General features: G+C 42.0%; 2 protein-coding genes across 2 annotated transcripts in view; one reads left to right on the top strand and one right to left on the bottom strand.

Moving 5' to 3' along the window:
• Nucleotides 1-6,917: 6,917 nt before the first annotated feature.
• Nucleotides 6,918-8,972, bottom strand: LOC126400818 (uncharacterized). The gene has a single exon (XM_050061784.1). The coding sequence runs from the start codon at nt 8,528-8,530 to the stop codon at nt 7,838-7,840; it is 693 nt and encodes a 230-aa protein (XP_049917741.1). The 5' UTR covers nt 8,531-8,972; the 3' UTR covers nt 6,918-7,837.
• Nucleotides 8,973-12,316: 3,344 nt separating this feature from the next.
• Nucleotides 12,317-12,839, top strand: part of plcb2 (phospholipase C, beta 2) — a 29,326-nt gene continuing 28,803 nt past the window's right edge. The window contains exons 1-2 of the mRNA XM_050061840.1: nt 12,317-12,400; nt 12,655-12,732. Coding sequence (XP_049917797.1) covers nt 12,317-12,400; nt 12,655-12,732 — 162 coding nt within the window. The remainder of the gene's footprint in view (nt 12,401-12,654; nt 12,733-12,839) is intronic.

Raw genomic sequence — 12,839 nt, 5'->3', positions numbered from 1 at the left:
TCTTAAAAAAACAAAGAGGGCTGCTGTGGTGAATCTCCCAAAGTAAAGAGGGCAGATGTGACCGAAACGTAGCACTGCAGCATCAGCAGTCCATATCGTTACACCTCGCTCCACTGAGTCTGCTTTCATGCTGGATTTGATTAATTTCAGATGAGCTCTCTACAGGGCGGTCGCATTGGAAACGGCTCCCTCTCAGCCCTACAGGTGGGACCTCTTATAGGTGCTACTATTTTAATTATCTCCTCCCAAGGCTATCTCCATAGCAGCCTTCTCCCACTGAGGCTTTGTGGTGTGTGACCTACCGTACAGCAACTGCAGCAGCTTCAGTCTCCTTGAAAATGTTTTACTTTCTTTGTAACACAAGCCTGAAGGTTTTTGATTCCTGTATATAAAATTATAAAACACACAGTTTCCGGCTTGAGACACTAACACTCCTGGTTCACTTTGGTGCTAAGCTAGCTAATAGTTTGAAGGGTCTGACGCAATAGTACAGAACTACAGTGGGGGTGTTGATATTATGGAAATGAGTCCTGTAGGCTGTTAGAGGATTGAAGTGCAGTGTAGGATTATGTCAGCTGCACTCTGCACAAGCTTGCCTTCCTGAGGAAAAAAAAAAAAAGCTCAACTTTTGGGCAGAGCAGCTTTGAAACAAGGTGAGACAGGATCTGTTTTTGTGTGTGATATCACAGGCTCCCTGACAGTAGCTTTCCCTCTGCTGTCACTAAGTCATGCAGGCTGCGGTGATGCTCGAGGTTAAAGATGGAAAGGTTTTTGCTTTAATTTATCATTACGCAGTAAATGTTGATTGCACTGTGATGGCTGCAGAGTAATGACACCATCAGTGTTTAGATTGGTTCCCTGAAAGCCTCGCTTTCACCATGCAATTCTGTCTGCCACCAGCTATGAGCTGCCGGGAAAACGAAGGCTGGATTTACAAAAAACAGGAAGAGGATAACGCTTTTGTTTTAGCTATCATTATTTACCAAAGAGTATCAATGAACGTTCTTTGCAGTTACTGTCCCCAGCAGCAGAAATGGCAGATGATGGAGCAGTCAAAGTAAAAGTGGAAAGCAAAATGCAGTCCTGAGTCATTGGTGGGCGCTAAAGAAAAACGTAAAGTGATCTAATTGGCTTAGCGAAGGCAGCACCAACAATAACAGCACTTGGAAACACAAAGAAAGGAGTTAAAAAGTTGTTTTTCCACTCAAACTTTTGACGGAAAAAATTATTTGATATAATTACTGTAAAGCAATAATTCTAGCTTTTAGGGAAAATGCTCTCAAAACAAGTGTAATTAGAGTTTTATAAGAAGATAAATTGAATTTTTATACATATCCAGCAAATTCTAAGCCATAGCAACCTGTTAGCTTAGCTTAGCATAAAGACTGTAAACAGAGGGAAGAGCTAGCCTGGCTCTGTTTGGAGCACTCAGAGAAATAATTTGTTCTATTTTGTCAGGTTTATGTATTCCAGTTACACATAAAATGTCCATCTATCTTGAGTAAAGTAATTCAAACATAAACACAAGCACAAAATAAAACTGAAATGAGTAGACTATGAGGATTTGTGTAACTATAGCTCATAGAGTTGACCTAATTTGCCTCCCACCCTCCTCCCTTACTGACTGCTTAACTGAAATAAAATCCTGGTTCACCTCAAATCTTCTGAAACTCAACTCTGATAAAACCGAGATTCTTCTCATTGGCACACAGTCAACACTTTCCAAAACTGGCAGTTTCCCCCTCACCATTGACAACTGCTCCGTCTCCCCCTCCCCACAGGTTAAGAGTCTGGGTGTCATCCTCGACAGCACACTTTCCTTCCGATCTCACATTAACAACATCACCCGGTCTGCTTACTTCCACCTACGCAACATCAACCGCCTCCGCCCCTCCCTTACTCCCCATGCCACTGCTATCCTTGTCCATAGTCTCATCACTTCCCACCTGGATTACTGCAACTCCCTCCTCTCCGGTCTCATCCACAAATCCCTGCACAAACTTCAACTGGTCCAGAATTCAGCTGCCCGTGTCATCACCAGAACCCCCGCCATCCACCACATCACTCCCGTCCTTCAGCAGCTCCACTGGCTCCCGGTCAAGTCCCGCATTGACTTCAAAATCCTTCTGCTTGCATTCAAGGCCATCCATAATCTTGCCCCCCCATATCTTTCCAGTCTTCTCCACATTGCCACTCCCTCTCGCACCCTCCGATCATCCTCCTCCATTCTGTTGACTGTCCCCTCCGCCCGTCTCACCACCATGGGGAGCAGAGCTTTCACCCGCTCTGCTCCCCGGCTCTGGAACTCTCTTCCACCCGAAATAAGGAACATCAGTACACTATCACAATTCAAGTCCCGACTCAAAACACACCTGTTTAAGATCGCCTTTTCCCTTCACTAACCCCATTTCCTGTCCACATCTAACTGTTTTTACTCGTGTGTACTTTTTGTGATTTTCTTTTGTAATCTTATTTTAAATTATTTTAATTGATTTTATTGTGTACTGTGCACTGTCTTTTATCCATTGTAAGGTGTCCTTGAGTGACAGAAAGGCGCCTAAGAAATAAAATGTATTATTATTATTATATAAATCCTCATATTGTAATTATGTCAGTTTGATTTTATTTTATTGCATAAACAGAACTTTTTTTGGTTTATGTTTGAATACACAGTTGGATGGAAATTATATATTTGAGTGAGTGCGTCCTCTTAAACAAATAATTAAAGCATAGTCTGTTATATTCAGCGCTTAGAGATTCTTTTTTTTCTTCTTTTAACAAATAAGCAGGCTAAGAGCTCGTAAAATGAATCTAGTCAACCTAACAGTGATGACAAGACTCCAGGAGGTAATATGATACATAACCCTGTGCAAAAACCACAACCAGTCTCTTTTAAATGTTGTTTTCTGTACTAAAATAAACAAGACATGTTGTGTTAACTGGTGAGCTTTAAAGACAAGCGTATATCCTGTTACTTTTTAGTTTAAAAATGGATCGCTATAACGATGCTGTTCCTTGTTCTATGATGCCACCTATTAGCCATAAACACGGCGAGGTAACAGTCGGACGCTCTCGAGGTGTTTCATTACAGTTGATGGATGTGGGTTAATTGGAAGCGAGGTCTAGCCCGGCCCTGCGACCCTGACAGAACCTCACATAGAGAGGCTGGCAGTCCCCACTGAGAGTGTGCGTCATCCCCCCGGTCCTGCCACGGCTCAGGATGTAACAACCACGCCTCAGCAGCTGCCCTGATCAAGCAGAGTGTGTGCTCTCCCCCCACCCAACATCACCACCACCCTCGCAGCCTGGAGACAGGAGGCTGGGCTGACAAGGTGTCCATGTGCTTCCTGCCGTATTGATCTGAGGCCGTAATTTGGTCTTTTGCAGCATAAAAAAAAGAATATTATTATAATAATGGTGTCTTGTTATCGGGGAACTATTAGAACGGCCGCTAGAGAGTGACCTAGTTTTACTTTGTAAAGTAAAATTTAATCAGTTCATGCCTCTAAATGGGGCAGACATACTGTCCTATATAGCCTTAGACCCATTTGACCTTTTGACCTTGACAGTTGCATCCTATATAATACCATTTTCTTGTCCTCATGAATATTTGTGCATCTTCATAATCTTTATCATCACATCATAGAAGCACACAGTTGTTTCACCCTGTTGCAAACTAGCAATGATTAAAAGAATGCCGTATATTTTTCTTCAAACATTATTATTACGCTCCCTGAGCATCGACAACACAGCGCCTACCTATACACACATCTTTGCTTTTGTTTTATCGCGCATCACTACACACTTTTGTCCTTTCATTAATTGAAAACGCTTTTGTTTTTGCTCCCTTCACATTGTTCTCCTGTATCGCAAGACATCATGTTAATATTTCATAACTTTTGTGATGGTGTCTTGCTCAAACAATGGTACACTGAAAGGCCGTTAATTCTTCAGGCTTTGTTGGAGTGGTCTCTTGGTTGTAGCATGTCACCACGAAAACATGTCAAATCTGATGAGGAAAAAGGCTCTGCAGAACTTTAAAGGCCCACCATCACTCAAAAAATGTGTTTATTTTGTTACTTCGTTTGGATTTTTAGGTTTCACAGTGCACAATGCTGCACTTGCAAGGTTGGACAACGGCACGGCATTTTCACATTCATCTGCTTAAGGGGGAAATTTCTCTGATTACTTTCAGTCTGAGTTGAAAACATGCACGGCTTTGTGACATCACAGCTGGTTTGGAAGCGAGTCATGGTCGAATATGAAATATTTATGTAAACTTGATGCCTACATCCCATATACACTTCAAATAGATGAGTGAAGCTCTGAAACATTTCAGATAAAGATCATTTGTATATTCATAGATTCTAGGTTTTTTAATGAAGGCAAAAGGGTGGAGGTGATTTTGAGAATTTTTAACCATGTAATTGTACTTTTTTGTGGACAAATTGTATCAAGCACAAATTAGACAATTATTATATGTATAATATTTACTTGTCTGTTTGGGATCTTTAAATGAGCTCTCTACAACATTCAGAGCATTTATTTAATATTAATATATATGTACTTTGTCAAGATATAGTGGAGTAGTGGCACCCTGAGCAAAAAATGAAGTCACACCCCCTTTTTGTGTTCTTATCTGAGCTTCTCTGGTCTTTGTTGTGGTAGGCGGTCTGACTTCATGTGCATGTAACTGCATATGAGTCTCTGTGAGTGTATCCCACAGGCTAGCTAATTGACACCACTCTGCACTGCACTCATATGGCAGTTACCACTGATAATGCCGTCCTGACTCATGATGTTATTGTGGAAGCATAACGGCCCCCCTCCAGTAGCTCCACATTCTCATTCCCAACTTGTCAAATACTGACGCTTGGTCAGTGGCTCGACATGTCAGAATATGACGCGCTAGGTTCCCCTCCTGTGTCAGTTTTGGACGCTCCAGGACAGCATGTCAGTTAACGCTACTTACATGCATTGTGTCTTTTCAAAAATAAATTGAGTTTTCACAGGACATGTACAGTTTCTGCTTGTTAAATTCATAGTCTCTTTTCAAAATAGACTTAGAACGTAGTAAATATAATTCGTTTTTATGTTTACTTCCTTAAATTTTGGCAACTAAAGCATTTGGTTAGGTTTAGTAAAAATAATCATAGTTTTGTTTAAAATCATTGCGTTTGTTCCTAACATAATTTAACGTCAAGTGACATATGTCACTAGCATTGTATGCTACACATACTAGCACACTATGTTTAATAACTATATTCACTTTTGGTTTCATAAGGGACACAAACAGCAGACTCTTGGGTGAAAGTCCAGAGTTTGACCCCTTCACTACCAGTACCGCCCACCCTATGCAGACTTTTTCGTTCTGTATTCTTTGGCAGTTGCCTGGAGCATTAAAAAATGCCGCCGCCTGGTGTGTCTTGTGCTGCCGCTAAAGGGTGCCTCTGTGTGTCGATGTCTGATGATTGACCAAACATCTGTATGTGACGAGTTGGGAGTGAGAGTGGCAGCTCTGGCAGTTGTTTGCAGTGTAAACACTGTTGGCAGCAAGCAACCAGCACAGCCACCTCCATGTTGAGAGCTGTGTGCAGACAACCCCTGCCCAGCTCTAAATCTCATGCTCTGAATGCCATATAGAGCTCCTTCAAGCACTTTGTGCATAAAGCTCTACTGCCTTTTATTGACATTATTTGCAGTATATTTCGTGTCAAATCTTTATATTGTGTCTCGCTACGAATTATCTGATGGACAATGCAATTGCTCAGCTTTTTCTTGACAAATCTAACATTAAAGTAATGAGTACAGCCATAAAATAAATCCCACTGAACCCAATATATAATGTATAACTGATTTCACATCAGATTATATAATCATCTGCCTGGGTGATTGGGTTCAAGGGTCATAAGGTCAGATGTTGTGTCCTGACTCAGACGTAGCCTCCAGCAATAACTGTCAGTAATGATGAACTCCTACATCGATAGGTCAGTCTTTACTCCGCTCGTATATCAGAGGAAGCCGTAAGAGGCACTAGAAACATCTCTGTCAAGGCTGTGCTATATACCGAGGCCACTGCAGCACTGACAGGCCTGTAGCTCTGTATTACAGTATTTTATTCTGGCACACATTGTTTATGTTGTGATGATGGGTGATGTTTGTGTCGTGTGCCATCTTGCCTGATGAATGAACTTCCTGTTCAGCTCAGCAGACACACATACCTTGGCTCTGCTTCTGAAAATCTGTCACATTAACACAACAGTGCATGTCATCACTGTTTACATCACGGTTCAAAATTTCTGAGGCACTGGCTGCCCGGCGTACATCAAGTGGTTTTACTTTCAGCGTGATAGTGAATGGTGCTTGTCACCGCCAGCATAGAAACCAAACAGTCCTTTTCACGGAGAGTTGGATCAAAATAGCACCGAGCCGTATTGTGTAATGTGTTCTTCTCTGTTTTGCACAGCGCAACAACAGATCTCTCAAATCGATACACCTCCCTCACATGCTGCTGAGAGGGCGCACGGGGTGGTTTGGTCTTATTTCCACTTCATAGTTCACTACATGTGACTGTGTGAAGTGGTTTTCAGTGAGAGATGCAGCGACTGAACTGTGGCAGACTGGAAAGATGAATGCTGGTCGCTCCATAGGAGCAGACAGTCCCTCTGATCACACAGTGGACGGTCCACTCAGGTAATTAAAGTGCTCCCACTGTGATTTGATTAATGCCCAGCTCACAAGGACGAGCATAAACTGAATGCTTGCACTGTTATTATTATTTCTTATCAGCCTCCCTCTTGGCATCAATCAATAAATGTGGGTTTTACACATTATACTTTACTCAACTAATAGCCTGAAGTGAAACACGGTCAATTTAAACCCATCTCACGCTTCATTATTTGAAATAAAATGGCAGGTGTTAGGAAAAACCTAACATTTATTTGAATATATATTATCCATTCTGGCTCTGAATAAATAAAATATCATTAACATACAGGATAATGTCAGTGATCAAATCATGATTTACATAGATCTACTATAAAACCATAGGAATGATTTTCTAAGGATGTTTATTTGTACCTTGTGATATAGTTATACCTATTATACATACTGTACCTTTAATAAAAATCATCTAATTACACTAAAAGTTCATCGAGGCCCAAAAAGATGTATGCCTGCCCTATATGTACATAACCAAATACACAATACATTTACATGGTTATATGCACATACCTGAGCATAACTCAATAATGCGGCTTCTTCTACTCCAGGTTTGATCCATGAACAGAAAACACAGCCTATGTTAAAATGCAAAAAACAAAACAAAACGCAGTATTGATTTAGACCAGCCGATGAATGGCAGTGATGTTAAGCGCTGTATGCCTGTGAGGAATATTTATGTCCTGCAAAAACCAAACGCATCTCTGCAGTCTGCGTCCTATTCATTTAACAAAATATCTATACCAGTGTTATCCACGCGCACAGGCAGGTTAGTGGCCTCAGAAGCTGTCCGAGGTAAAGTAGACACACATTGATTTAAGGCATACATATGGCCTAAAACAAAAAAAAAAACCGCATAGTTAGTGTTGAGGGGGGAAACAGTGTTCACTGAAGAAGCGAGGTCTCCTCTTGTCTTATGAGGGTTCAGAGCAAGATGTCAGTTAATATGTGCAGTTAAGCATCCATAAGAGGCTCTGCAGGTTAAGGTGACCTGTGTGTGTGATCCGACCTGCGGCACTGATTCTGTAAAACACTCCTTGGGTCAGTTTATGTGTGTGTGAAAGGGAGAAGGGGGTGTGGTAGTGGTGGTGGTGGTGATGGAGGGGATGAGGCCCGATCAGTCTCCTCTCAGGTCGGCTCGGCTCGTCGCGGATGTTGGAGCAACTGTGGCAGCATCTGCAGCCGCCTGCAGGTCCGGGTCGCTTTTGTCAGTGGCCCCGTCGCCCTGTCTGTGCGTCTCCCTGTCCTCCTCCTCCTCGTGCCCAGACTCCCTGGTGCTTGACGGCATATAGAGGCTCACTTCGTGTTTTTGTCTCCCCAAAGTGTCCGATCTCTCCGCGCTTGTGTGACCGTGGGAAGATGCGTAGAGTCCGTCTTCCTGCTGCGAGTGCGCAATATCTGCTCCAGAGACCGCCACACTCTCGGCTCTGTCATCCCACTGAAACGCCTGACTGTACGGGGTTGTGCCCTGCCTGGTCTGGTTGAGAGATAGCAGTCCAGTCTGTGTAGAGTTCCACTCTGTGGCATTGGTGCTTGTGGAAATATTAGTTGAGATGTTTGCGGTGGGGGTGACCTCCTCGGGTACTCCCGGCTTCCCCGCAGATGAGGATGCACTGGTTGGTTTCCAGATCAGGCTGTAGTAAATTGCCAGAATAATGGCTGCTAAAGACACGGACAATACATAAGCAAAAACAGTGGCTAGTCTCACCCACTTCTTGTTAGTCTTAGCAGCCATCTTAGCCTTTTTGTCCCCCGTATAAGTAGCAGGTTTGCCCCTCTCCATATTGGGCATGAAGTCCCGCTCTCTCATATTGCCCCTATTTTTTCCTCGATGCTCCACCACCCCCTCCGTCTTGAAGGCTGCTTGTTATCCACAATCCAAGAAAAGAGAGGAAGCGGAGGGCTGAGGAGAAAGATGCTGGACCACCTTGAACCGTCCGCGCCACAGGAGTATTTTGCAGCTAAATTGATTTCTTGTAATTCATTTGATCTCAAAAGCGCTGCGCCTACTCGGTGCCCAGTGCAGCATTGCGTTTCATAATGGACATCAAGCATCCACAGGCTGATTGCGCGTTTCAGCATCCGACAGCGGCGGGACAAATGTCTACCCTATACGACATTTCCAGGGAACAGCTGGCTGTAGGCCCACGGCAAATCCGCAGTATAAGATTTGATTTATTAAAACGATTAAGTGAGATCATACGGTACACAACTGTCTGTCTTATCCAGCAAATGAAGTGGCTGGCTCAGCTAAAAATACAGGAGAGGGGGCGGGCGGTGGCTCTTAAAGAAGCAGCAGCTGTGCAGCAGAAACACACACACACACACACACACACACACACAAATCCCCACACATCATCTTCACATCAGGACGCCTGTGCCGCACATGGAGAGCAGGATGTTGTAGCGCTTGTCCAAGTGACGCTGCGAAGTGTTTACCTTACAGTGTGCGCACCCAAGTGGAAAGGATGTCTGTTAGATATGTGCAGTGAGCCAGGAAAGTGATTATTGATTAAATTTGACCGGATTTTATGAATTATGTAATACTTATCAAATCCTGTGATAAACATGTGAGCACAGCCAACGCCATAGATATTTGTGATTTTGGATCAGTTTGGACCTGATCCTACCTGTTGCACTGAACTGCGCGTCATTTCAGCACAATGGACAGCTCCTGGGATTCATCAATGCGCATGTCCTCTGGGAGGTTGTAGAGGTGAAACAGGTGAAGGTCAGGGGCAACTGTATTTAACCAGTGATGTGCCAAATTAAATTTGCTCCAGCTGGTGATCAACAGAACTCACATGGGTATCAGTAAAAACAAGACAAACTACAATGTATACAGTCAGAGAAGCACAGACTTAAAGGTCCAGTGTGTAGGATTAAGAGACAACTATTGGCAGAAATGAATTATAATATTCCTGATTATGTTTTCATCAGTTTATAACCACCTAAAAATAAGGCTAATTGTTTTTTTCATTACCTTAAAAGGACCTGTTTAGATCTCCATATGTGTTGGAAGCATTAAAGTTGCTCAGTGGTGCATGATGCCAAAAATGTTGTCTTCCCAGTATAACATTATCTAGATCTTCTCTATTGTCGTGTCAGGCCTATAGAGCAAGCATACTTGCAAGCCCAGCAGCTAACATCTGGTTTATCCCTTTGCCACCTTGAACGGGTAATAAAATGATTTAATTGTAGACCTCTTTAGACTTCAGAGAATCATTTTACCAGGGATGTGACGCCTAAAAAAATGTATCCACTGATTTTAAGACGTCTTTTTCTCAGTGTAAGTCTGTAGAAAAAAGCCTTTTTGGATCCAATGGCAGCATGTGACAGACTCGGAAGTTGTAATGCCACTGTTTGGCCACAACAAAAATTTGGCATCAAAGCCTGCCATTTGCTGGGGTCCTCTTCCAGGAAGTCCACCATGTTGTTTCTTCAGTAGCCCAGACCGAACACTGGCTCTAGATAGAGTGATTCACATTTTCACATTTTCGCTTGGCCACTGGAGAAGTTTCAGTTCTGCAAGCTCACCACTGGACCTTTAAGTTTCTTATTTATGATTTTACCCTTAAAGTTAATTGACTTACATCCGCTTGATTGTATTCAGTATGGGTAAGTGTTAATACGTTATCTTAAAAATTCTATAATTTTCAGTAGAATTTACCCTCCATCACATCCCTGCATTTAACATCTAACTATGAACCCTGGACCGTTATATGTCATGCTGACAAGTTTCCAGTGTCACAACATTTAATCACACACAAAATAAAATTATGATAAACATGAGTGTGTTGTGACATCCCTACACAGTGAATGGCTGCAAGTAAAGTACATATTTGTACCCAGCTATCACAATTGTGTAGCTAATCCTGCTGCTACAGGTGTAGCTGCTGTCAGCATAGGTGTAGATACCGGTTCTGGCGAATAAAGAAGGAGGTAGTATAAAGAACAAACAGACCAGGACTTTCCTCCAGGAGATAAGCATTTGTGTCCCATGTGAAACCACGTGAACTTTGAGTTATTTTAAGGTGTATTGTCATGGATGTCAGGGGTGCTAATTCATGGGGAGCTAATTAGTTAGATGTCTGTTGAACTGTTGTATGAGGATATGTTGCCATTTCATATGTGTTCCACTAAATATTAAAACACAACCATGCCTCTGGTTGTCAGCCCAGTGGGTGATTTGTACATGTGGCAGGTGAGACAAGCAGTCCTCCCACGGAGCCACACACACACACACACATTCAGGTGTGTGTAGGTTGATTGTTTTCCTTATTCTGTGATATGTAGATAAGGAGAATGATGATGATTTAATGTGGCTGAATACAGAAGACTGCAACTTAAAACACTGACACAGAATATAATGCAGTCTAAGTGCCGACTGCTCATCCGTCTTTTACGTGATTTGATTGTCTCCTTGTTCAATGTAAATAAATGCCTGCGTGCAGCTCAGTGTCATTTACATCAGCAGCAAATTACCTGGATTTTATTTACTCATCATCTTATTATTTTATCAAATCATGCCATAACCACCTGTCCAGGGTCATAATGCAGTGTCATTTATTACCGGAGGCAGGATACCGACTGCTGTTTCAACAAAAATCCCCTGTCATTTGGATACCATTCAAATAAACCTTAAGCCTGTGCAATATCTAATGCAAACATCCAGCCAGTCAGACACCGGAGCAGTGCCATCTGATAAACCACAGACTCAGTTTATTTAAGATGCTGATGTTTTTTATGAACATATTTTTTAATAACAACAAAAAGTAAAACGCATTTTACTGTAAATAAAAATCGATGATGGCAATTACTGTGGGAAAAGCAACTGTGAAAATCACTTATTAAAGGGCTGGGTCACCAAACTACATGAAAAACATTTTCTCACTTATCCCCAGTGGTTTTAAGCTACTCAGATGCTTTTGAAAATATTTTCCAGGTATGATATTTTTGCCTCCATCCCACTACAATGGAGGTGAATGAGGTTTTGTATCTAATGCTCACAAAATAATAATAAAAAGAAGGAATATAGAGGAGTATTTATTTAAAAAATTCAACAGAAACATTAATTTCCAGTCACAATTTCTCTGTTACTCAAGCCACAGAACACAGTGTCAACAATCTTGTGTGGACTATTGGGTAGAGATGCTTTTAAATGTTTTATTGGTATTATTTTCAACTCTGTGAGCACCACAAACAAAAATCCTTTCACCCCCTTGCCTTGGGGTGGCAAACACAGTATAAAATGGGTCTTCTTGTAATATGGGTGAAATAACTCTCCAAAATCAATATGAAACCTGTCTTTTTTTCCCCCAAATAAGCCCTGCTCAATCTAGAGTTCTGATTCAAGGTAGGTTCAAAGCAACACTTTCACCTTTAGTCAAGTTACATGTGATACATGTTTGTTTTTTTGCAAACTTCATTTGCAATGCATATGTTTTGGGGTGTGTCCTGAGTGCAGCCAGAGTTGTTGCACTAATTTCCATTTTAGTGTATCTGTTGGATCCAGTCTGGTCAATGGTTATGACCATGGTGGATATATTTCAGTTATAGCATTAAACTGTGACAAAGGTCACTCTAGAAGGACAAAATGAATAAGAAAAGACACTTTCTGGAGCCTCCGGAGGTCAAAGACTACCTGGTCAAAGGAGAAAGATTTACAAAATGGTCAGAGGTGAGTGAATACTAACTTAGTGCTAGTGCACAAATCTGTGCAGCTCTGATGATGGGAGTATTATTTGAATCCTACCAGTGCAACTTCAATCTCTGATGTTGAATTATTGAACTGTTCTGGTAAATGTACTTAGTTGTTCAGCATAGAGGATCTAATTCTCTAACACCATCACATCGTCACCAAACAGTGGTGTTCCAGAGGTTTAAATTCAATAAATGTCCAGTGTGAGCACCAGTTCCTTTGTCTCCATCCAGGACTCCACAAAGACTGTTCCTGTCACCATGAAGATGGATCCCAAAGGTTTTTATATCTACTGGATCAACCAGAGCAAGGTAATCAATATCTAAAGAAAAGAACAAAGCCCTTGGACAATATGTCAGAGGTGTGAGGAAGTGCTGACTCCCATCCAGTGGCTAATAGAAAATAAAATGGCCTTTTG

Source organism: Epinephelus moara, chromosome 14 (assembly GCF_006386435.1).
Source record: "Epinephelus moara isolate mb chromosome 14, YSFRI_EMoa_1.0, whole genome shotgun sequence".
Taxonomy (NCBI): Eukaryota; Metazoa; Chordata; class Actinopteri; order Perciformes; family Serranidae; genus Epinephelus; species Epinephelus moara.
The sequence above is the reverse complement of the archived record's forward strand: the minus strand, read 5'-3'. Positions and strand labels throughout refer to the sequence as shown.

Excerpts from the sequence above, each read along its gene's own strand:
- LOC126400818 (XM_050061784.1), bottom strand. The coding sequence starts at position 8,530 with ATGAGAGAGCGGGACTTCATGCCCAATATGGAGAGGGGCAAACCTGCT.